The sequence below is a fragment of the Tiliqua scincoides genome, chromosome 8 (genome assembly GCF_035046505.1).
Source record: "Tiliqua scincoides isolate rTilSci1 chromosome 8, rTilSci1.hap2, whole genome shotgun sequence".
NCBI classification, from domain to species: domain Eukaryota; kingdom Metazoa; phylum Chordata; class Lepidosauria; order Squamata; family Scincidae; genus Tiliqua; species Tiliqua scincoides.
The window spans coordinates 30202532-30229210 of record NC_089828.1 but is presented as its reverse complement, the minus strand read 5'-3'; the positions used below and the strand labels follow the sequence as shown (position 1 = coordinate 30229210).

At 43.2% G+C, this 26679-nt stretch overlaps 1 protein-coding gene across 2 annotated transcripts in view; it reads left to right on the top strand.

Moving 5' to 3' along the window:
* The first annotated feature begins 897 nt into the window (after positions 1 to 897).
* Positions 898 to 26679, top strand: part of INSR (insulin receptor) — an 81165-nt gene continuing 55383 nt past the window's right edge. Inside the window, exons 1-2 of one of the 2 annotated variants that reach the window (XM_066634978.1) lie at positions 898 to 1123; positions 19743 to 20294. In XM_066634978.1, the coding sequence (XP_066491075.1) occupies positions 19787 to 20294 (508 nt within the window). In that variant the 5' untranslated portion in view covers positions 898 to 1123; positions 19743 to 19786. Of the gene's footprint in view, positions 1351 to 19742; positions 20295 to 26679 lie in introns of both variants that reach the window. The other variant, XM_066634977.1, reaches the window with a different exon arrangement.

Sequence of the window (26679 nt, the reverse complement as noted above, 5' to 3'; positions counted from 1 at the left end):
ATTGAGTCCAACAGGGTTTATCCTAGTATAAGATCTGAATATGGGTACAATCCTATGCCTGTCTACTCAGAAGTAAGTCCCATTATATCCAATAGATCTTACTTCCAGGAAAGCGTGGACAGGATTGAAGCCTCAGGTCTAAACTTACCTTCCTGGGAGTACACTTTATTGGATATGGCAGGATATAAAATCCTAATCCTAAACCTGTCTACTAAGAAGTGCATCCTGTTATAGCCAATGGATCTTACTCCCAGTAAAATGTGCATAGGATTACTGCCTCACAGTCCAATCCTATGCATGCCTACTCTGAAGTTAGTCCCATTATTGTCAACAGAGCTTACTCCCAGGTAAGTATGGATAGGATTGCAACCTCAGGTCTAAATGTACCTTCCTGGGAGTAAGCTTCATTGGACTCAGTGGGACTTACTTCTGAGTAGGCATGCCTAGGCTTGTGATGTGAGATTATAAAAAACATCAGAGTTAGCATTAACTAACTAATGGGATGAAACTCTCCCATTGCTCAGGCTGCAATCCTATGCATACTTTCCTGAGAGTAAGCCCCACTGAAGAGCATGGGGCTGTGAGGCTGCAATCTTATCCACACTTTCCTGGGAGTAAGCCCTATTGACTATAATGGGACTTACTTCTGAGTAGACATGCATAGGCTTGTGCTCTCAGGCTGCAGTCCCATGCACGCTTTCCTGGGAGTAAGCCCCGCGGAAGACACGGCCCTGCTTCTGAGTAGAGCAGCGTGGCTCGCGCTCCCAGCGTCTCCTCTTCCCGTCCAGGCTGCCAGCGCCGCCTTGCCTTCCCTTCCCTCCCACCGCGGCGCGGGCCTGCCCCCTCTCCCCACCCCCTGATCCGAGGACTCTGGTCGGCTCCAGCTGGCGGCGGAGGAGGAGGGCTCGACGCGTCCCAGTCTCGCCCCCCGCGCTCGCGCCTTCTCCGCCCTCCGCCGCCGCCTGTTTACCGGGCCTCCTCGCCGCCACCGCCAGTCCCAGGCGCAGAAGGCCTCGCGTGGACAGTCTCTGGCGAGGGCGCGGGTGCCGTTGAGGCGCTGCTCCTGGGCCGCAGCCGCTCCGTAGCCTCAGCCCCGCTCCTGTCAGGCGGCTCCAGCCAGACGGTGGGTTGCGGGCGCGGGCATGAGGAGGCCCCGCCGGGGACAGCGCCGCGGGGGAGGGGGAACTGCGACCTCGACCCGGCCCCAGGGCCGCCTCGCGAGGCTCTGACAGACCCGGCCGCCTCCTTCCCGCCTGCCCATGGCGACCGCGAAGTGGGCGTCGGGGCCGGCGCTGCTCTTCGTCCTGGCCCTGGCCCTGGCCGGGATGGTCGCCTGGAGCCGCGCCAAGGGTGAGTCTCCCCGCGCTGGTGGTTGGGCTGCACTCCTGGCCACTCTCACCTGGGAGTAAGCCCCGTGGGCTGCAGTGGGTCTGACTTCAGAGTAGGCATGCCGAGGACTGGGCTGTGCGGCTGCAGTCCTGTCCACACTTTGCTGGGAGTAAGCCCCTCTGACTATAATGGGACTGACTTCAGAGTAGACCTGCATACGACTGGGCTGTGAGGCTGCAGGCCTGTCCACACTTTCCTGGGAGTAAGCCCCTCTGACTATAATGGGACTGACTTCAGAGTAGACCTGCATAGGATCGGGCTGTGAGGCTGCAGGCCTGTCCACACTTTCCTGGGAGTAAGCCCCATTGACTGTAATGGGACTGACTTCAGAGTAGACCTGCATAGGACTGGGCTGTGAGGCTGCAGGCCTGTCCACACTTTCCTGGGAGTAAGCCCTGGGAGTAAGCAAGGTATTATTGAAAGAAGATTGTAGATCATCCAATATTAAGCACTTGTGCTGGCATATGGGAGCTGCTCTTTTATGGAATTTACTATTAATTATCCTGATTTGTTTGTTTTGTAATACCTGTAACCTGCTTGTAAATGTCTGTTGCATGTCACTTTGGAAACAGAGTCAGTTTAGGAAAAAAATTCTGTTAAGGCATGGCTTGTTCATACAGAGTTCTATACCTTCTTTAAAGAGTTCTCGAAAGACTTCCTAGAGGCTTTGGCCACTGACTTTTATTAGTATATTCAACAATATAAAGTCATCGATATTATTACTCAGTGCCTAGGTGAGACCCCCAGGTGAGCTGCCCTATGCTATCTTACAAAATGACAGAATCTGTGTATAAATATGTATAATACTAAGCTCTCTTGTGTGTGTATTCAGTGGGGGTGAGAGATCCTCTGGCAGTCTTGCTATTACAACTTTGATACCTTAATGATTCTTCCATTCCATGCTTCCTAAGGAGCTCAGATGGGGCTCCTAGGGTTTCCATAAAGGTGCTGGTCAATAATATTAATGAATATATAATTGAGGATATGCAACTGATAATATAATTAATATTAAAGACTAGAATGAATTGTACTAGCTTGTGCCTGGATGGAAACTGCGGGACCCTTGTGTGGGTTATACTTTTTAAAGAAGAGGCGATTATGATGACAGTAAGTAAGAGGCAACCAAACAGCCACCGGGTAGATGGGACTCAATAGCCTGGGAAGGCAGCTCATCTGAGAGAAGGAAAACTCTGATCCCAAACCTGCACTGCCTTGTGGCTACATCTAGTTATGGGGAAAGCTTCAGGAGTCAACCTGGAGGCAAAATCCGGAGCCGGAGTCCCTGAGGCAGTTCATGGCTGAACACAGTCACGTTCTGGCAAGTTCTGGCACCTCCTGCGATGGCCGTATTGAACCATATTGGCTTCTGCCTTTCCATTGGACCATTTCAGGGGATTTGCAGCATGGGTAACAGCCTATCCTCCATACCTACTTTACCCAGGCTTCGCGCACTGGAGAGGACACTGTTCCAGAACCACCATTCAGAGCGCGATACCATAGTCTTCTGGAACTGAAGGATGTCAACAACGCTTAAGCATTTACTCCTTAAAATCCTATGGTTTTCATGGGGGCAAGTTTAAGCATATGCAGAAACTTTCCCCTGCTGAAATAAATGAAACTTCAAGCACTTACCTTTGAATTTTGCCTTCTGTATTGTTTATATTAGTTGTACATTACTCTGAGCTTTCTAAAGAAAAAGTAAAATGTATGTTCACATGGGGCAGCCAGTTGCCTCCGGTCCAGGCACTTGCTGCTACTGTTATAATTAGCCTATCAGAATAGATTATGAGAGCAGAATTATCTCCTTTTTTTGTTCTTCCTAGAAAGCTATGAGGAGTAACTTGAGGCCCCACATAGTCTTCCATTCAGGTTATGGCTATCTATTATTACTAGATTTTAATTAATCTAGTACTAGATTACTAGGTTTTAATTAATGATATTATGCTATTAGTGTGTGACATGGTGTTGTTTCCCATCCTGCTTATATTCTGAATGTAAAGGTGGATGGAGAATTTTATTTAAAAGATACCCCACCTTTTACATGTCAGCACACCTGACTAAGGTGGCAAGAGGCAAGCATCTCCTTTTCTTGACCAAACGCAAGAGATAATCCATTGCCCTCTTTCTAAATCTGATTCACAGCCCACAATTGTGCTGAGTTTCAGACTCGCTCCATTCACCTCCAAAGCTCACCTGATGTCTGAGACAAGACATCACTATCCTCTTCTCCAGTTAGGTGAGTAGAGAATTTGGCAGGCTACCAAAGGCTGCCAAACTCTGCAGGCCTGTGGAAGTTGTGGTCAGCTCTTCACTTTCCTGTGTTACCAACTGCACTTGCCAGATTTTGCTCTTTGGTGTGAGCCCATCCACCTATCCTCACCAGAAAGGCAAAAGATGGAGATACATAGTTAAAACATTATAAATGGGTCCCTGTGTGATAGCCTGGGGTGCCAAATCTAAAAAGAATGGAGATGTCTCCTATAAGATGTTAGTCCTTCCGGGCCAATCAGTGTGTGTATCTATGAGGAGCAGACTAAGGTCTGTGCTGATCTATATGAAGTGGGCAGAAATCCATCTTCAAGGCTGCTGTGGAACTGTGCAGGGAAGGTTTCCTTTGAGAAAAGGGGTATATGGTGTGTTTGTCTTGTGGTGCAAGAGTGGAAGTCTTTCTGTAGTAAGATCTGTATGCTGTGTTTGGATGAGTGGGGCGAGGATAGTGGGGCAAGCGAGACTTTGAACACTTTTGCATGTTTCATCTCACCAACCCCCAAATCTGGTTAAATCTTTAATGACACACTGAGGTATTTGTTAGTGTCATAGTCAGCTTGTCCAAATTGGGAGGGGGGTGTCTATTGCTCTAGCTATATTCCTGCCTGCCTCCAAGCGGGCCGCTCAGAGGCCAGGGTTTCCCACCTGTTAGAGACACTTGGCCAACAGTCTGAGGCAAAGAGGCAAAGAAGGAAGGCCCATAGCCAGGGAGACAGACCAGGGACAGACTGCACTTGCTCCCGGTGTGGAAGGGATTGTCACTCCCGAATCGGCCTTTTCAGCCACACTAGACGCTGTTCCAGAACCACCATTCAGAGCGCGATACCAGAGTCTTTCGAGACTGAAGGTTGCCAACAGACTATATTCCTGGTGATGGGAAGTACCTTGAGCCAGGCTAAGAGTGTAGGGGAAAAGGAGGGTACTCCTGATGGCCTGTCAGCTGTCTCTGGGAAACCTACAATCGAGAGAGAGTGGCATACTCAACTCCAGTGTTTTCTCTAAGATGTGCAGCTGAGTGGCTGCTCACCTTCCAGCAGAGCTCCACACAGCATGGAGCTCATCAACCTGGAAGTTAGGCAATGACATGATGATGTCAGTGCTGAATGTCTGGACACGGCATTGTGACAAAATTGCTACAGTGGGCAGCTGGTGGAGGGGTGCGTGCACTGGCGCAGACTCCTCAGAGCAGACGTTTTCAACCACTGTGCCGTGGTGCATTGGTGTGCTGCAAGTGGTTCACAGGTGCACCACAGGAATTTGGGGGGAGTCATTTATTAGTAGGGCCAATGGGGTATGTGAACCTCCCACTGGTAGCATGGTGTCAAAAACCTGATGGTGTGCCATGACAATTTTGGTTCCTTGTCAGTGTGCCTTGAGATGAAAAAGGTTGAAAATCACTGCCTTAGAGTGAATGCTGCTTGTCTCCCAATAATGCTCCCCTGCGACTGATATTCAAATATTGCTGTTGGACTTGGTTCAGTTTGTGCAAGGATGGTTTGTTTTGGGCATAAAAAGCAGTTTTGCAATGTATGGGGTCTCCCTTGCACCTCCCCCAGCAGATCTAGTGAGCAAAGACTTTCCTGGCAGAAACACACATGTATTGTGTTGAACTGGAACCAAATAGCATTAATACAAGGCATTGGATTCTTGAATCTTTTGCTCAAGTTTATCTAGCAAAGAATGTAAATTAAGCTGGAAAGGTAAAACACAGGCAAACTGAGTTTAAAGGAGACACACTATAATGGTGGCAATTGTGAAATGAACAAAAGATGTAACTTTTAAAAGTAGCCTAGTGTTCTGTATGTGGTTTTTTTTTGGTTAAAGTCTATTAACTGCACAAATTACTTGAAAGAGGCTTATCAGACACCACACCACCACCCCCTTGGAGGGCAGAGTTTGGTTACCATTGATCTTTCAAAAATAAAGCTTAAAGTGTCACAGTTTGCTCTTGGTCTCAGCTGTATTTATTCCTTTCTCCTGCATACAAATGGTTATCATTTTTTTTAAATCAAAGCAGCCTTTGCTTTGGCCATTTTATCACAACCTACTCTTCATATTCAATTTCATCTGATAAAGGTAGTTCTCCCTCCCCCTCTATTATTTTTTCCCCTTGACAGCATGTTGTGGTGGAGAATCTCTCTCTCAACTTGCTTTGCTGCCTTTAGAAAGAGGATAGGTATTCTGTTCTAAGAAAGTGGAAGACAGATTTGCTTACCTCTGAAGCAGCCCAAGCTGTGCCCCAGAGGTAATTCTGGAAATCTGCCTGTTTAATCGAATAGTAAAAGTATATTTCTTTGACCCTCAGCTGTAACAGCCTGTTCAGTCTGTAAATTCTGGGGACTTCATTGTCCTAAGCCTAGCCATCTCCTTTTCCAACATTTTGCTCAAGGCTTTCTAATGAGCTCAGCTGCTGTATCCAATCTGTATACTGTGTTAAACTTTTGAGGCTGGCAGGTTTTCAAGGCAACCATCTAAACATCTACAAAGGCATTAAACTCGGTGTGCCTGTCTTACGGCACTGCCTTACAACGTCAAAAAAATATAAGAGATGGTGAGTTTAGAAGTGCTTAGGTACTAGAATATATATCCTGTTAATTTTATTTAAATAGCAACAATTCTCCTTTGGATTTGACACTGGAACCCTTGAGGATATCCATTAAGAACAGTAACAGATAAAACCAGATTAGTTTTATCTTTCATAAAAATTGCACAATCAAACAAAACAAGGCAAACTAGTCTAGTGTTAATATTTCATGTTTCTGTTCTGGTTCTGGGCATAGTATCTGTATCTTTTCCAACTTCCTTACTTTTTCTTTTTCAGAAAAATGCAGTGATCAACCTGAGAAATGTATTTAGCAATCTCAAATGCAACCTGAGCTATTTCTAAAATGCATTTCTTAAAAGCTTCTGTGGACTTTACTTGTCAAAAATTTAGATAAGAATTTTTTTTATAAAATTGGGCTCTCAGATGAATTATTTACAAAGACAAATTCTTGAAAAGAAAATGCAATAAATGGGAAGAATAAGTGAACTAGAGATCTGTAAATTCCCTTTTCTTTTTTTAGTTTATATTCACTGTAAAGAGAACCAAAGTAAATAGATAGCAAAACGCCTTTAAACGTGATAGGGCTACAGTTCTCATGCCACTTGGAAGTACTTCTACAATGTGATTATTTATGAGCAAGCATCTTTGGCCCTGATTCAGTCTTGGTACATCTGAATTTGTATGGATCTGCATTGTTTTGCATTGGACACTGAAGTTTTTAACTTAACAATTAGCAGGAACATTATTCTTTTCTGTGTTTAACAGAACTTGATCTTAATATTTCCTTGCAAATACTCTGAAATGTGTGTCTATGCTTCTAGGTTCTAAAACAGTTTCTCCTGAATGTGGCATTTGGAACACAGAGGGGTATAATTGTACCATCCATGTATATATATCTGTAACTGGCTATATATAAAATAAGGAGTCAAGCTGGCATATTGCCATTGGATTTTTTATGCTAGCATTCTTTATGTGCAAAATGTAAATGGCATCCTGGGGCTTGGGTTGTGCCAAAAGAAAATAAGGTTCCTTATGAAGGGTTCCCTTGCCTGTCTGCCTGCCCCCTCTTGTACTTACTTCACAGCAGTTCAGAATAAGCTTGTTAGCGTAGCACAGAGTTTAAAAGGTTTTTTGAGTAATTCCTGGAAGTTTAAGTGTTGGTAGCTAAGAAATCAGAAGTGTTGGAGGAGAGCTTCAGTCAGGGTTTTGCAGAAAATGGTGCCAACAGCAGTCATAGTTTCTGGGAGGTAGTTAGGAAGGCTTGAAGCAGCAGTTCTTCATCAGTCTGTCTTGGATCTTTATAGTCCTTGTTATAAGTCCTTGTGTGCCTCCCGAAGTAAATATTGCACTGATACTGCCTTAGGGATGCTATCTTTACGCTGGAAACTCTGGGTTTAAATCAACCAAGTGTAAACAGTCACACCCCCTTATGGTATCTTTTAACAATATTATAAAAGGCTTTGAATAGAAACTTGAGTACAATTCAGTAAAACATTTCAGTAATTTTTTAAAAGGACAGTTATGCTTTAGAGACCTGGAGCCCTGCATAATACTGTATTATTCAGAGGAGTCTTGTCTGGTCTATTCTTGAAAGTAAGCTATTATTTCTCTAAATACTTATATTCCAGCCATAAAGATGATGGTCAACTGCACATATGGGAAAACACTTTAAAAAAAAAAAAGCTCTCCAAGCTTCTGCTTTTCTAAAGATTTAATAGAAGCTCCTGGATTTATCTCTTTGCAGTATTTTGTATTGTGTGCCAGGAAGGTGAGCACTCTTACTGTCAGGAAAATAAGTTAAAAGTGGGGAAGGGTGTTCTTTTTCTTTCCGTAACCCAGTGGTTCCCAAACTGTGCACTATGGTGCCTAAAGGCAGTGTGGTGACTCTTAGGGATGCCGTGGTATGTCCGTGATGGCCTCCGCTTCCTGGCTCTCCCAGGGGCCACTTTCTTGGACCATGTGACATCTTGCATGATCCAAGATGGCAGCCCCTGGGAGAGCCAGGAAGAAGAGGCCGCCATGAAAGAAGGGTGCTATGATTGGAAACCGCTGTCTTAGCCTGAAGTGCTACTTATAATGCTTTGGACTCTTATCAGCATTTTGGATTGTGAGGCAATTTGTCCCTGTTTTCCTTGAATGAATTGGGGCCCAATCTGAACCTTCCCAGTGCTGGCACTGAGTGCTGTAAAGCACATTGACAGCATCTGGAGAGTAGAGAGTGCTGACGCTGGGCCTGTGCCAGTCAGGCGCTGGGCCCAGTGCTGGCAGGGGTAAGCGAAACTGCTGGGCAGCAGTGCGGACTCTGGGGGGCTGGGGTGGGGGGATGAACTGGGGGATGAACTGGGGTGGGAGGGGGACCACCAGATCTTGGAACTGTGTGTTTGGGCTGGAAGGCCTGACACAAAGGCTTTTGCATCTGTGACGACAGAATAGCCAGTGCAGATGTGAGGAGACACGTTGCTGGTGCTTTCTTTGGGGCAAAGGGGTTGAAAGTCTCCTTCACCCAGGGAGAGTCTCAGTGGCTTCCCAGCACCTACTGGATACAGCGGTAGCCACTTCAGTGCTGCTGCTCCAGCAGGCGCCAGGAAACGTGATTGGGCTGCCCATGGGCATGCATCTCAACTTGACAGTGCAATATATGTTGGAGGCCAACCTGTAGGAGCCTTGCTGTCAGAATAATAACCCATGTCTGCCAAGCCCACAGGCGTACACATTTGATCCCTGTTGCGTATATGCAGCATTGGGCAGAAATGGCTTAAAGGGAAAGACCCCTCAGGACATGCTGTCACTTCAAGTATAGTACTTACTATTAACAGTATAAACTCTCCTCTTCTGTCATCAGTGGCTTGTGATTCTCTCTCCTTCTCCCCCTGCACTTCCCCACCCCATTTTCTAGGCCTCCCTGTACAAAGAGCCCAAGTCCCACATGAGTCATGAAGGTTTGCTATCCAAATTGTTTACTATAAACATGCTCTTACATTCCAGAATTGCCCTAGCACATTGATTTCATTCTTTAATTCCTCAAGGGTCTTGCTACTGAAGTTGCTTATGTAAGAAGCTTTGCCTCCCTTTTTTTGTTTCATCCATTTCTGCATCTTTTGGGGGCTCCATAAAATCTACATTTGGATTGTGCTAGCAAGTGGAGTCTTGCTAGTTGAGAGTAGGGTACTCCTCTCTACAATTGTCCTTGGCACAGAGGTGGTGCTACATTTCCAGTTTTGTGCCAATACAGCTTAAGTTCCAAACCTGTTATGTGGTGCAAGCATATGATGCTGCCTTATACTTAGTCAGACCGTTGCTGTATCCAGCCCAATGTTATCTTGTCTGATAGCAGCTGTCCATGAGATCATGGAGAGGGAAGTCTTTCCAGTTAATGGCATCTGAAGTCCTTTTCACTGAAGATCTGGAAACTGAACCTGTGACTTTTTGCATGCAGTGCATGTGCTCTAGCAATGAGTCTGGCTAAAAGAAAAGCATGGCTATAGAAGTCTGCTAATGACTGGCCTGGTCTAATGACAGGCAACTGGTTCACCTAAACCAGCATTGTTTTCTTGGACTAATGGTGATCCAGGGTGGGTTTCAGACACTGAAGTCTTTCCCCACCCTGATATTGGAGATTTTCACCAGAGATGCTGGACATGGAACCTGTTCCTTCTGAATGCAGAAGGTTGAATTAGACAAGGCCTCTGAAGCTCTCTGCTCTAATGACACATTGCTGATGCATTCTTTGTATGTGGGGGAGGGGAGCAATGTGTAGATGCCTCCCCCTTTTTTGTAATGGGCAGTGGGTTGGACTCACTAACCTTCTTTAGGCTGTTTTGCTCTCTCAAGCAGATGTGTAAGACGTGGCTCTCTTCAAGAAGCTGATCTGTACTTTGACTTCAGAAAGCTTCTCTTCTAGATTATCTGACCTTTCACCTCAATTTTTTCCTTGTGAGTCAAATTTTTCCCTGCAAAAGGGGGAAAAATCTATAATTTATATAAAACAAACAGATGTCCCCAAACATTTTACTTGCTGTTTGGCTTAAAACTGTGGGGTTTCTTTGTTACACCAGTAATATTTCAGAACTGGGAGGAACATGATGCAGGGTTAGGGAGAGATGTTGATGCAGTCAAGTGGGTTTCCACAAATAAATATTCTCATTTCACTCTCTTATAGCATTTGCATTTAGAAATAGTTGATGGAGCAAACATGCCAGGCAGTAAAAGAAATCTTAAATGAGGCCTCATGCAAGTCAGGAGATCTCTTTTGAAACTGAGAGGGGAAATTCAGCTTCCCTTAAAATGTCCTAGGAAGGATTGGAAGGGGAGTTTTGGACGCGGTTTTGCAGCATGGCAGTTGTTTAGAAAACTGTCTAGTTTGCTACACCCCATACCTGACTTTGACTTTGTGAGACTTGGAAAGTGGCATGAACTTTTGCTACTCTCACTCACATACGATGGAACTTCATATTGGAGCTAGCATTGTAGACCAGCTATCTTCAGCCCTTTCAGACCTGGGACTCACTTGCAATCAGCAACATGGGGCTTTTTTTTAACCAATACATTCTCATACTCTTACTCACTTGGGGGATCAGATAACAGGGCAGGCAAGGTTCCGGTATCTTTAATAGTTTCATAAAATTTTGGTATAGTTCGTAAGGCGGGGATGAGAGAAACTGTATATGCTGGAATTCCTTCTTCTAAGCAATGATTAAAACACTGGAGACTTGTCTTCCTTTGGTCACCTTCTCTTGGAGAACACTGATGCTATGCCGTCTAAGTAGTGAAAAATCTACTTGTGAGTCCTGAGCTACCAGCAAAGACCAATGATATAGACCAGAGTAGTTTGGCAGATTTAATGTTACTAGGATTTCTTAGTAACCATCTTGGTTACCACCTATCCATCTATCTCCTGTTCAGCAATGCCTGAGTCTCTTCTTTTATACTGCCTTGTTCAGTTTCAACCTTGTTTCTTTTCCATGTTTTATACCCTAAAAAATTTCCTAGGGTTTTTGAAAGCCCAAGGTTAGACTTATTTGTTAACCTTGAAAATTGTAGCTCAATTGTCTTGACAAACAAATCCTTGAGGAAAATTACAGCATTTGTGATATTCTCTTATCTGTTAAGTTCCTTGATTTTGAGCATATACCAGTCAAGGTCTCTCCTTGACCACTTGCTGCCCCTGTGACTGGCAGCTGGTTAGTGCTTAGGATGCCATGGCAGCCGTTTTTGGAGCTGCAGCAGCTCCACACTCCGGGCCGCATAGGATTGGAATACCCATGGACTCAAATTTCCAGGATTTCTCCAAGCACCAACGCACACCACAAGAATAAAGCACATACTTAAAGAACTCCTTTACTCCCACCCCACAAGTAGCTTACTTAAATGTACAGAAGTAAGTAACTCAGAACCAGCACATCACAGGACTGGAGCATGTTCTGAGGGACTGGGAGACCTCCCCAACTCTCAGAAAGCCTTCTAAGCCTTTCAGAAGGCATAAAAAGTTACTTCCAGTTTTTTTGGAAAACCAGGAAGTGATGTTTTTAGGCCTTTAAAAGGCATTCACAGCTCTGGGGAGGCTGTGTGCAGCCTCCCTGACTCTCAGATCACCCTCCAGATGCAACCAGAGCACAGCTCTTATCGTGTTCAGTTGAGTGACCAGAGGCTCTCAGGGGACCAGAAGCTGGCCATGGGCCGGATGGAGGCTTGTTGTTGGCCACATCTGGCCCCAGGCCAGGATTTGGGGACCCCCAAAAGATCAGGGAACAGATGATGGGGAAAGACATTTCCCTCAGACCCTTGAATGTTGCTATCAGTTGGGATGATAGTGGGCTAGATCAGGAGTCTCTAAACTTTTCAACTGAAAGGCTGCATCAAATATCTGGCACAGTGTCGAGGGCCAGAAAGAAAATTAAATATAAAATTTAAATAAATACATTAGAGATGGAACTTAGGTGAATGAATAAATGAATGGGCTCAAATGTCCAGGACTTCTCCAAGCACCAACACAGACCAAGAAATAAAGCACACACTTAAATGGACCCCCATTTCCCCATCCCACAAGCACAACTCTGGTTGTGTTTGGTCAGCTGGGTCAGAGGCTCTCAGGGGATCAGAGGCTGGCTGTGGGCCAGATAAAGGCTTGCTGCGGACTGCATCTGGCCCCTGGGCTGGGATTTGGAGACCCCTGGGCTAGATGAACTAATGGTCTGACTTGGCTTCTAAATAGTATATTGTTGTTAAGAAATTGAGTCAGTTATGAAATTCCTTCCTCTTAATATTTAAATGATCAGAGTTAAGGAGGTGTGAAACAATTTAAATCTTTTTGAAATATATGTGCAATGGCTTATGGTAACTGTGTTAAACTTGTAACTACTGTATGAAACTTTATTTTTGTCTTCTGACCCTGAGCTTTTGGCTTGATGCTGGCTGAATGTGGAAATCAATAAATATGATAAGCTTGCCTTAAAAAAGATTGAAAATAGTGGCTAGTGGAAAACATTTGGGGCAAAATGTTTGGCTTATTTGTTTCCCTTGCCAGAATGTATGAAGTGGAAGACTGTTAACTGACCAAAGGCCTTTTTGATACCACCTTTAAGGGCTCAAGGTCTAAGGAATATTTCTTTAAAAGGAGAAGAATTCCACTGGTGATTTATGAAGCAACCTGGATGTGGTGCCAGAGGAATCTTGTGTAGCAACCATATTGTTCTAGATTTCCAAGTAGCATTGCCATGTTAATATTTTTTTTGTAGTTAATCATTCTGAAATGGTTGTTCAAAATAGTTTTCATAGCTTAATGACAAAAGGCAGCTATAAAGTTATCCATAATGTCCTTTGAACCATGCGCTGGGGATGCAGTTTTTGCTTTTTCCATCAGAGCTCCCTTGATGGAATAGAAAGGAAATTTGGCTCAGGTTGCAGGCTCAGGATTGTGGTAATAAACTGACTAAACTTTACAGAGATGGAGCTTATGAACTTTCAACAAGGCAGGTTGAATACTTGGCAGTTGGCCTTGTTTTCTCAGTCATCGTTTATGACTTCTACAACTGCAAAAGGGCACGCAAGAGGGTGGCCTAGTTGAGTATATCAGGCCAGCAGGTTGTCAGGGCTGAACATGAATGACCTTTGTGGAAATCTGTTTGCTTGGTGTTCTCTACATCTAATTTCACTACTGCTATAGTTTTTCTTTGTTCTAGGAAGAGGTAGAAGGCATAGGAAGGCTGAAGCCCAATTCTTTCCCCTTTTCTCAGAAGTAAATTCTTTGTTCAACGGGGCTTACTCCCTAGTAAATGTGCTAGCCTTAATATTCTACACTATGAATTTATGATGTTGTCTTATTGTGAGTTGGCCCATTGGTACATGAAGCTCAGTATGATTTACTCTGATTAGTAGTATTTTTCTGAAACTGTGGGCAGAACTCTCCCATTACATGCTACCTTATCCTTCTACCTGGAAATACCAAGAGCAATTTTAATTCCCTACTATAGCCATGTTTCAGTATGTATAACTGAAACAATCTCCTGTGTGTCTCCCATTTTTTTCATCCCTGTTCTCCTTTCTTTCTTCTGTCAGTATCTAGATTGTGAGCCACTTGGACAGGGTTATATATAGCGCCTAATACATTGAAGGTGGTATATATATGAAGAATTGTACCTGGGACATTCTGAATGTAAAGTATGTGCTGTTCCTTTCAACACTTCATTGGTCCTTAGGGTGTCTGTCTGTAGTAAATATGTTCTAGATAGTTATGGCTTTATGTGGAAGATACTAACAAGTATAAAGAGGATGGAATGCTGTGTTGAAGTATTAATTCCTTCTAGTTGCTGATCTTTTGGGGTTCGGTTGCCTGGAAAGAGCTAAACACATAAACCTGAGTTTATGCTGCTCATTTAGTATGTATTATGGAATATCATGCTGCTTCAGGATTCACACACTACATCAGCCTGTGGTTTCACTTTACTGAATGATTATAACCACAGGCAACACCACAAAATTATGGTTTGAACTATAAACTTTACCTCAACTACCATGAACACAAAAATAACCCAAATAGCTGTGGCGATAACAATTACCTCTGCCATTAACATCCTGATCTGAGTACGCCCAAAGTACAAGCTGTTGTAGTGCATGTTTTATTAATGAATTATGCTGTGAAGCTAGTGTCTAGTTTATACCAAACTTTCTCTAACCAGGAACTGATGTTTAATACATGAATAGCCACATGTATGCTCTCTGGGCACAGACTTTCAGAAACAGTAAGTTTAAGAGACATCTTTTGAATGCAGAAGAAATAGAAGATTCTGAAAGATGGATATAAGATTATATTTAGATAGTGTATGTAGTTTATAAGACTGGAAAGGATGTTAATCTGAGTCACTGGTTGAAAGTCACAGATTACAATATGCTGCATGCAAGAGCACATAGACCAAAGGCACCTACAGGTACCTCAGGTGAGTAAGCAGAGCCACATGCTAGGAAAAAAGGCAAAAAGCCTTGAAGATCATTGAGTTGGTTGATTAGTGAAGGATAGGATAATCAGTTTCCCACCAACCATACAGTGCAATTTGTCTGCCTCTAGAACAACTGCATAACTGAGTCACGAATCTGTTCCATCCTGCAGTGAGGTGTGGCAATCCCTGATGCCAGAAGAGAAATGGGGAACAGACAACCTTCTCCCTACCCGACACATACAACATTGTTGGTTTGGACTATGGAGGAAGGGAAAAGCTCAAAGTTGTCAGCTAGCCGTTTTTGCATTCTGTGAATTTGGCCTTTAGACCTGCTGCTGAAAGAGCATACAAAATCAAAACCTTTTTCTTTTTTAAAGTTCTAAAATATATACAAAAACATGACCATGACAAAACTATATATAAGTGATCAGAATGAAGAAATAATCATTAATCAGCTCATTACTGTTATAAATAATCTTTGCTAAAAATTAAGCACAACCAAATCTCCTCTTGCATGTATTTCTGATGCTAGTAAATTACAATGCACCACCATTTTTGTCCTGATAATTGAATAGCATATCCCCTAATGTTAAATACATGTAGAATGACCATTATCTGAAGCCAAAACATATATGGGTAACCAAACAGCATCACTGGTGATGGTCATGTCTACACCCTTAGTTATTCCTAATCTGTTGAGAGGAGAGATGGTTTTCCCAGATGGCACCTGACACTTTCAGAATCCTCTGTCTAGAATTGTCCTTAGCTGCACTGTTCTATTGCATTGGTACAGTTAATTCCTCTTTTGTCGTGAAGGTTTACTACCTTCCTAGAAATGCTGGTATTGTAGCTCTTGTTCATACATACTATGTCTTTTTGAAGTACATTTGTTTTTGCTTTGTGCTTTGTTTTTTGTGGGAGGAGGGGGGTTGCACCTGAGACAGAAGACCAAGTTTTAAAATGCATTGGTCAAAGTAGATTTGTTTCAAAGTAGATTTTTTTTTAAAGAAGTCAAAATGTAACACTGTATACAGAATCTCAATTTTAATGAGATCAAAATTTGAGGTCATTGAGCAAAATAGGAACATAGGAAGAGCCTTGCTGGATCAGCCCTCTATGAGCTTTATAAGCTTTATGAATTTAAAAGAAAACAAAACTGATGGTGTCCCAGAGCAAGTCTCTTGGTTGAAAGGTGACTTATGCCTTGCAAAAGTTAAAACAAGGAGGTGTGAAGCACTTTGTCTAGATCATGGCTCTCCAGACTCCGACCCGTGGGCCTGATCTGGCTCCCCCACTAATCCCTCCCCCTGTGAATGGAGCTTACTGTACTACAGGGAGGACTTCAATTGTTGCTGCCAGTCACCCCCATATTCACCCTGCTGCTTCCACGTTCTGCTGCCCCAGCAAGCTCTGTTCCTGGATTTCTTGGCAGACACAGCAGGGCAAAGTGAACATGGGAGGTGATCAGCAGCGATGGTCAAAGCTTCTCCTGCAGAATGGTAAGCTCCAGTAGTGCGGGGAGGCTGTTTGAAGTGTGCAGCGGTCTCCAGTTTGGAGACTGTTGGTCTAGACTGAATATATTCCTGTTTCCCGTCCATTATTGAAAATGCAATGTACCTTAAATTCTGTATTTCATCCAGTGATATCCAGGAGCTCCACGTAGTTATTTAGTTCATGTTGTGCTAGGAGACTTAACAGTGCAGTCCTGTGTACAGACGGGGCCAGCGTCCCTGCTATATCCAAGCAACATCTGTCATAGCCCCCCCAAACATCCTTTATTTGTGTATAAGAGAACCGAACAATAACAATGACATAGTCTAAGCCAGGGATGCCCAAACCCCGGCCCTGGGGCCACATGTGGCACTCAAGCCCTATCAATGCAGCCCTCAGGGATACGCCAGTCTCCAGTGAGCCTCTGGCCCTCCGGAGGTTCGTTGGAGCCCGCACTAGCATGAGGGCAACTGTTTGACCTCTCACGTGAGCTGTGGGATGAGGGCTTCCTCCACTGCTTGCTGTTTCACGTCTGTGGTGCAGTAACAGCAGCAAAGGGAAGGCCAGCCTTGCTTTGTGCAAGGCCTTTTATAGGCCTTGAGCTATTGTAAGACCTTCATTCATACATATAAGTTCATCTTTAATATATTCATTTATGTAAACTTATGTAAGTGTATTCAAATGTTAAATGTAAATTAATTCTTCCCCCCCCCCGGCCCCTGACACTGTGTCAGAGAGATGATGTGGCCCTCCTGCCAAAAACTTTGGACCCCTGGTCTAAGCCCATCAGCACATAGCAGGTAGGGAGAAATAAGAGTCCAAACAACTTCATGCTGGCAGAGGCCTCTTACCAAATTTGCTAGCATCTGTAGAAACCCCAACACCACTCACCCACAATGGAAGGGGTACCCCACCTGCTCCCAGGCATAAGAAACACAGTGATAACCCCTGCCACCAATGATGGGAAAATGCCCCATTTCTGACCGACCACACATGCACATCCCCTCCCCTCCCATTGTTGGAGCTATTGTAGTAATACACTCACAAGTCTTTTCAGAGAAAGTGTTTGAGCCCCCATGGCTGGAAGGAACACTTTCTTCAGGAGAGAAACTGGGATTAATCATAAGGGTAGTCTCTGTAACCAACATACTAGTAATCCACTGCACAGTGAGCTTCTGTATGACTGGTCAGAATTACATGTGACAGGTACAAAAGAAGACGTGGAAGTACCCCTGCCCACCATGATCTAAAAATTGCTTTGTCTTAAACAAGTCCACTCCAGTACATTAATATAAGCAAGATTGTATTGAAAAGCCAGCTGAAATTTTGGAGTGGCATTCTTTTCCTCATGCACAAAAAAGGCGTTGCTTGTAGTTTAATATAAATATTTTGCTGAATGGGTGAAAGACTGTGTGAGGTCCTTTTGTGCTCTTTGATGCTGATGATGAAATCAAGTGTAGTTTATAGATGGAAATGTTACTGTTAAGATCACAACTAGTACTGGGTCCAGGTTGAATCTGTGTGATCTGATTTTTTTTCTGCCTCCTTCCTGTGGTAGCCTCACTAAATAAATGGGTTCTGTAGAATGCAGGCTGGAATGCTCTTTCTTGGACATTGTTTCAACAATCTCCTAACCTAAATTGTTCATTGATCAAGGCCATGCTGTAGTGGACCAGATGCTTAACTTTTTCGAAAACATAATTTCCCTTGCAAGATGCCAGATTGGGAGGGAGGGAGGCAGGGAGGCTCTGTCATGTGACTTAGGTATATTTGTTCACAAATGTGACTTGTTTTTCTCTTTTGATCTCAAGTGTGCTGAATAAGCCTTGATTCTCACTGAGGCAGTAAACCTTGTGTGTGTGTGTGGGGCGGGGGGTTTAAGGAGTCACATGACTGTACTGGGGTTTTTTAAATGCTGCTTTTCAAAGACCCCAAGTGGCTTTGCAATACAGAAAATAATTCACTATTCAAAGCTAAATATGTTGGCAACCTTCAGTCTCGAAAGATTATGGTATCGCGCTCTGAAAGGTGGTTCTGGAACAGCGTCTAGTGTGGCTGAAAAGGCCAGTTTGGGAGTGACAATCCCTTCCACACTGGGAGCAAGTGCAGTCTGTCCCTGGTCTGTCTCCCTGGCTATGGGCCTTACTTCTTTGCCTCAAACTATTGGGGAAAATGGTACTAGCTTACCATGTCAGGGAGAAAATAGTTTTGATATGTAGGAATTTTTTGGAGGAGTGGATGGAGAGAACCATTCCATCATGGAAGTCCCTATCTGGTTTGTTTGATTTACATATGTATCCTGCCTTTTCATCTACAAGGGAATTCAGGTTGGTGTTTGTGGTGTTCCCAGGGACTGTCCCATTTAGGCACTGATCAAACCAAGACATGTTTCATTTCATTAAGGTAGCAATGTCGAGATATGACATTCAGACCATGCCCTGTTTTAGCACCTCGGCAGGAACTAAAGCTGAGATTGCTGTTAAGTGGCAAGTACATTGCTTTCTGGAAACAAAAGAATAGTTCACAACCCTAGAAAGTGAATACCTTTGAAGAACTCGTTTGTGTAGTTGGAATAATTCAAGAGTTCAGCAGTGAAGAATTCTAGGGAGATGCTCTACAGATCGTTCTTCATAGTGTGTTCCATGACTTCTGTGTCCTTGAGGTGCTGGTTATGCTGCTTGTACTGTTGACAGTCCCGTAGTGCGGGAGTCCCTTACTGGATTTAGACATCATGCTTGGCTCCCTCTGATTCTGCAAGTAAAGCTATGTGCCTAGTAACTTTGTCTTGTGAATAAGTGAGTTATCTGAAAGCAAAGATTGTTTTGTTTTCTCAGGGTTTTAGTTTATTTTATTGTTGCTTGTTTTTAACTTTGGTTTTAATCTAGTATTTTCTACTTTTTTATTTTTTATTTTTATGTCTGTATCTTTAATCGCCCTGGGCACATTTATTTTGAAAGGTGGCATGCAGACTTATAAAACTGAGTATGTTTTTGAAAAGATTCTCTAGCTTTCAGAATGGGCAGGTCATGGGTAGCCACCAGCCAGGCAGCGCCACTTATGCGTGCTGCCCAAGCTACAGCCATTGCAAACATGCTGTAAGGCATGTTGTAGTGGCTGGGAGGGGAAAGGTTCTGGTGGAGAGGCTCATGCAACTTGGTGCTGTTCCTCTGTTCTGGCAGCAGGAGCAGGGCAAGTTCCCAATGGTAAGTGTCCCACTGAACAGCTAGAAGGCGCTTCTGGGCAGGGGGAGGGTGGCCAACAGGGCTGCTCAGGCTCAGGCAGAGGGCAGTGGCAGAGGCTGCTGCCATATCCTGTTCCCCATCCTGCACCTGAAAGCCTGACACGAACTACTTGAATCTACACTAGTGATTTTGCTGGTGCAGATCAGAGTAGACCCATCGGGTCTGCGGGGGCAGTACACATGATAAGGGACCTGATAGTCTCTCCAACTGCTTCTCCTACCCCGCAGGATACAGAGGTGGTCATTTCGGTGCTGTGTACCACAGCGTAGGCGGGCAGCATAGGATTGGGCCATGAGTTGTGCTAGTTGAAGAGGCATGTTGGCCATGGAAAACAGAACTCTCTTGCTTATTTTTAACTCTTTGATTCTCTTTCAGTTTGCCAAAGTGTGGACATCCGCAACAATATTACCCAGTTCCTCATGCTTGAGAACTGCACTGTGATTGAGGGACACTTGCAGATCTTGCTTCTCTTCAAAACCAATTCTGAGGACTTTCGGGACCTAAGCTTCCCCATGCTGACACTGATAACTGACTATTTGCTACTATTCCGGGTCTACGGCCTGGAGAGCCTCAGGAAGCTTTTCCCTAACCTCACTGTGATTCGAGGGACTCGCCTCTTTTTCAACTATGCTTTGGTCATCTTTGAGATGGTCCATATGAGAGAGATTGGCCTTTACAACTTGATGAACATCACTCGTGGGGCTGTGCGGATTGAAAAGAATGATGAACTCTGCTACTTGTCAACTATTGACTGGTCTCGGATTTTAGACTCTGTTGAAGATAACTACATTGTTGCCAACAAGGATGATAAAGAAGAATGTGGAGATGTGTGTCCGGGAGCAATGCAAGGGAAGAGCAATTGCCCTGCTACTGTAATCAATGGCATTTTCATTGAACGCTGTTGGACTCTCGAGCATTGCCAGAGAGGTAGGGTTATGGAGCAGAATATATTGCTGATGCATGCTGTCTGTTTCTTTGTTTTCAGTTTTTATTGCAGTATGGCCTAGTGGGGTCATTCCATGTCAAAACATCACACTTAGGGCACAATCCTAACCCATTTTCCGGCACCAACATAAAGGCAATGCAGCTCCAAGGTAAGGGAATAAACACTCCCTTTGAGGAGGCCTCCATGAGTGCCAGCCACCTGTAGGATGCAGCACATTTTCCATTGGCACAGCTATGCCAGTGCTGGAAAGTGGATTAGGATTTGTGCCTTTATGTTTTTCTACCTTGTGTTCTTAGATTTGATAAAACTTGTCATACTTGTATGATAAAACTTAAATACACAATCTTATGTAAAAATACTAATTTTTAGCAACCTATGTTCATTATGTGAAATTTTAGAGCTATGTAAATTTTCAAAGTTTTATCAATAAATGGCAGGATAGTGATATTCTGACTAACTGTAACTGAGATACCAGTTGTAATATAGAACTGGGAGTAGTCTCATTTTAAAACTCTTTTAATTGGCTTTCATGTGATATATGACACAATGGGCTTAATTTTTAAAATTTTTAAAAATTCAATTTAAAATCAGCTCTCATTTTTAAAAACTTGAAAAAAGTCTCAGAATTACTTGTCCAACTATCTCCCAAAAAGTGTTTTGGGATGATGATGGTATCGTAAGATATGAGAGGTAACACATACATATGATCAAGATAAATGTGACCCAGATTCACTCATATGTGTCATATCATATGAAAGCTTGTTAAAAGAGCTTTAAAAAGAGACCACCCAAGCTCTATATCCCAATTAGTGTCTGAGTTACAGCTAGTTAAAATATCACTACCCTGCCATTTATTGATTAAAATCTTGAAAATGTACATAGCTATAAAATTTCACATAATGAACATAGGCTGCTAAAATCTGGTACTTTTGCATTACATTATTTGCTTATTAGGACAAATAAGCACCCCAAATTTCATGAAAATCTAAGGAAGTCAGTTGGAAACAGTGTGATGAGTCATGGAATGACCCAGTATGGTTGCTGCGTAAACTCTCTAATCCTATGTTTACTAAAATCCTTGGTAACAAAATTGTGTTATTTATAGCGCAGCAGAATTGGATTAAATGAATATTAAAAAGAACTTGATCAATTAATAAGGCACCCCAATTAACTGTGGAGCAGATTTTAAGAATACACTTATTAAAACTGCACTGCATGTGAGACTAGTGTGAGAGAAGGGGGAGTTCCTCTTCGAAGACAACTTCTACTATGTAATATGCGTTCAATCTCAAAATGAAGTATTTATGCTTTTTTCTTCAAAACAGTTGTATGCAAATTTATACAGACTTGATCGATAATTGATTTATGATTTCTTTTGAGTAATAGCCCTCATTATTTAGCTAGACCTCAGGAGCTAAAAAGCTCCTTTTACTTCGTTTAAAAAGAAGTAACTCTCTCTTTCACCCCTCTCCTTTCTATCAGTCCTATTTCTATGACTCTCCAGTGATGTCCAAGTCAATATTATTATAAGGTGATTCAAGATAATGTGTACACACTTCGTGGTGTCTAATTTATTATGCTGTGATTCATTCATATACTATAATTCCCTGTATATGGCATACACAGAAGCAGTTGCTTGACCCAGTTAATGAATTAATGAATTAGACCAGGGGTGCCCAAACCCCGGCCCGGGGGCCACTTGTGGCCCTCGAGGCCTCTCAATGCGGCCCTCAGGGAGCCCCCAGTCTCTAATGAGCCACTGGCCCTCCTGAGATTTGTTGGAGCCCACACTGGCCCGATGCAACTGCTCTCAGCATGACGGCCAACTGTTCGACCTTTCGCATGAGCTGTGGCATGAGGGCTCCCTCCATTGCTTGCTGTTTCACATCTGTGATGCAGCAGTGGCAGCAAAGGAAAGGCAAGCCTTGCTTTGTGCAAGGCCTTTTATAGGTCTTGAGCTATTGTAAGACCTTCATTCATTCATATAAGTTCATCTTTAATATATTCATTTATGTAAACTTATGTAAATTTATTCAAATTTTAAATGTAAATTAATTCTTTTTTCCCCCTGGCCCCCGACACAGTGTCAGAGAGACGATGTGGCCCTCCTGCCAAAAACTTTGGACACCCCTGAATTAGACCAAGTGCTTGAAGTGTTCTCCATTGGCACCTGTACACTGCTGACATAGCTAACTGAGGGCCCAATCCTATCCAGCTTTCCAGCACTGGTGCAGCCCACAATGCAGCCTCGAGGTAAGGGAACAAATGTTTCCATACCTTGAGGAGGCCTCTGCGACTGCCTCCCCACCCCTGGGTGCAGTACACACTCCACTGGCTCTGCTGCACCGGCGCTGGAAAATTGGATAGGATTGGACCCTAAGCGCTCAATCCTATCCAACTTTCCAGTACTGATGCAGCCTTGGCAATGGGACATGCACTGCATCCTGCAGTGGGAGGGCAGTTACAGAGGCCTCCTCAAGGTAAGGGGATGTTTGTTCGCTTACCTCAGAACTGTGTTGCAAATGCAATGGTGCTGGAAAGCTGGATTGGGCTCTACAGGCATCCAGGAATGTGTGCGCCGGGATAGTTCCACACATCTCTTTAATTGCTTCCTGTAGATGTTTGAGTGTTACAGGTTTTCTGCAATGAAGTATTTATGATTTAGAGCTCATTAAAATATGTGTGCATTTTTTTGAGGGGCCCTGTATTGCTTGGGTAACATAAGAAATGGTTTTATACCATTTCTGAGTCAGACCATTGGTTTATCTAGCTCTGTGGTATTGACTCTGGCTGTCTGCAGCCCTGCTCTCCAGGATTTCAGACAGCAGTTTTTCTCCACCCTACCTGGAGATACTGGTAGGATCTGAGTCTGAGACATTCTGTGTACAGAGCATATGCTCCTCCACTAAACTACAGCTCCTCCTTAGCTCAACAGTGTGAAAGCCCCATGACTTCAAGAAGCAAAGTGACCAAGTAATCAACCAAAGATAAAAACTTGTGTCTCACTAAATGGTTGAGCTGTTAAACGTGATCCTTTGGGGCTGGGGTGGGGAAGGGAGGGTCAAATATATTTGTGTGGCGCTGGTATCATAACATAAATTATCTTCCACTTCCTAAGAATTTATAGGATGTGTAAAACCATCCTATAAATCTGGTCTTCTATTTTGTTTGCCAGTGGTGGCCAACCAGATCTTACAAACAATAGTCACCATTTATCCCTGGTAATAGTGAACATATGTTGTCGGCTGTGTTATACAATGTCATCTTCTCTCTCATGGCTTGTAGTTACCTATAGAACTATGAATCCTCTTAAGCTGTAGATTTTTGCAGCTACCACAACATCTGTGGCATTTAAATGGATTTGACCATACTTTGAAGGTTCAGCATGTTTCTAAACTTCTTGATCCCATTTAAGGAAGTAGCATTTCCCAAAGGACCATAGCATTTTTATATGATCAACATAACTGAATAGGGATGTAAATTCACACAAAAGTAAATATTCACTTCTGTGTGAATGTACATTCCTATTTGGATATGCTGAAGCCTTGCCTAACCTTGTAGTTGGAGGATTTGTTAAAAAGTCAATGTGAACATATTAGGTAAGTCAGATTACTGATGCTGTGTGGTATCGATGTTCTAAAGTTCAGAATTGCTTAGTAATGGGTTGTGTCTGTGTGCATTTGTTGTCTTTGAAACTTTATCATAACCATGTTCATTGGAAATTTCTTATGTCAGTGTTTTGGGCTCTCTTGAAGATAGAAAAACAAATTGCTTGCTTTGATTGCTTGCTAAACTCAAGAATGAGTTTACTTACCTCCAAGCTTCCTTATAGATTGCTTTTCAATTTATTTGTTTTGCAAACCCAAAACATTTGGAGTGGCAACTCTCCAGTTGAATAACAGCATGGGAAAAACTTAACAAGCCATCATAACTTTACTGAACTTACTCTGTGTGTGTTTGGCTGCCAGCTTTTTGAATGAACATGATGCACATCCCCTGATTTCCTCTAGTTTAGAATAGGCCAGGAGTGTCCAAAGTTTTTGGCAGGAGGGCCACATCATCTCTCTGACACTGTGTCGGGGGCCGGGGAAAAAAAGAATTAATTTACATTTAAAATTTGAATAAATTTATATAAGTTGACATAAATGACTATATTAAAGATGAACTTACATGATTGAATGAAGGTCTTGCAATAGCTCAAGGCCTATAAAAGGCCTTGCACAAAGCAAGGCTGGCCTTTTCTTTTCTGCCACTACTGCATCACAGATATGAAACAGCAAGCAGTAGAGGGAGCCCTCATCCACAGCTCATGCGAGAGGTTAAACAGTCACCCTCACGCTGACAGCAGTTGTGTTGGGCCAGTGTGGGCTCCAACAAATCTCCAGAGGGCCAGAGGCTCATTGGAGACTGGGGACTCCCCGAGGGCTGCATTGAGAGGCCTTGAGGGCCGCAAATGGCCCCAGGGGTTTGGGCACCCCTGGAATAGGCCATCAGATGGGTATATTGCCTAGTTGTGGATTAGTGTCCCAGCATCATGGTTGTAATCATCATCAGTGCTGTAATCTTTTTTTAGTCAGATGTTAGCATCATGTTCTCCCATCCCCTTCTAAAAACACTTTGGAACCTGCTAGTTCTGGGTAATTGGCTGAAGAGTGCATGGGTTGCAGTGGTTCCTTTCCACTGGGTTAACTTCTAGACCAGGGGTGTCAAACTCATTTCATACAGAGGGCCGAAAAGCATTCATGATGCCAGCTGAGCACCGGAAGTGATGTCATTATGCAGGAAATGATGTCATTAAACAGGTCATAACCAAAAATAAGCATTTTTTCTCACTTAGGAACTCATTAGCAGCAAATGACAGAAGAGAAAATACACAAATCTTTATCAGATTTCAAGATACGGGACAGCCCAATTTTTATGTGGGCTACCCTTGCAGCAGTGACACCTCAGTAGCTGAGAGCCTGTGGGATAAATACTTCCACAGGCAGCATCTGGCCCCCAGGCCTTATGTTTGACACCCCTGTTCTAGACACATGACCAAGGCCCCTTGCAAAATATAAGCTGCATGAATTCTCTTTACATACTCTCCTGCATCTGTTTACCTGAGGCACTCAGAATCCATTGATTTGTAGGTGCCTAGATGCATCCAGCTGTACTACACAAAGCTATTTGTTTTAAGAGAAGTGCAACGTTCTCCTTCCAGTGCCAAAAAACATACCCCACCACGTTCTGTTTGAGCTAATTTCACTCTCCTCTATCTGCTGTTGCAGACAAAATAGAGGAAAGTGCAGTTTCCTTGACCTTGCGTATCTGGCAAGGGGAGGGTTTTTCTCAATTTCTTTTTTAAAATTTCTCATTTCTTTCCCTTGTAATTATTTCTTTTCGTTGTGTCTTTGTTTCCACTGGAGGAAGCAGTTTTGCTCACAAAATGAAATTCCAACTTGGTTTAATTGTTTTTGGTTCTGAGCTGTGTTAGAGAAGAGGTTCTTTGTTTTTAAGTTTTCTCAGTTACTGGTTTGTAATGGTGAATTAATGGCAGAGAAGAGCATGAGAAAAGCTTGGGAAGAGAGAGAGGCTGGGAAAATGGAGTGAGAAGAACATGAACTGATGTAGGATGTTCATTCCTACCAAGTCTCCTCTTCTATGAAACTGCCTAATATAAGAGAGTGCCACTTCCGAAGGAGGTGTCGAGTATGTTGTCTAGAGGCAGGGCATTCTCAGTTGTAGCACCACTTCTCTGGAACTCTCTCCTTTATGCACTTAAGACATCTTCCATGTTATTGGGATTTTTATATCAATTTCAGCTTTTTAATTTAATTTAATTTTAAGTTACTGCAAATGACTAGGCTGGTGTGACAGGTTATGTGCTGCGTTTTATGCAGCATGTCATCCCTCCCTTTTATGTTTTATTTATTGTTTCTAATAATTGAGTTTATACTCTGATTTTATAAAAGCATTATTTTTATTTAACCTCCTGATTTCTTTTAAGGCAGGCTGTATATTTATTTTATTATTTTAAAAGTCAGACCCTTGAGTCCAGGTCTACCTTGACTTGCAGCAGCTCTCCAGGTAAAAGTCTTTTTCAGTACCTGTAATGTGAGATCCTTTAACAGGAGATACTGGAATTGTACTGGATCTCTCCTGTTTGCAAAACTTGCCTGGCACCTCTGAGCTATAAGCCCTTCCAAAGGTGTGTTGAGACTTCAAGGAGAGCTTCTTGCTGTGGAACCTTTGTCAAAAGGGGTCTTTTTGGTAAAGTTCTGTGGTCCTTGAATTGCTCTTTGCTCACAGCTTTGTGAAAGTTCCTTTCATGACTACTGAGATTTGCTTTTCAGAAAGTGGCAAAGTTCAGAACTCTGTGTGTGG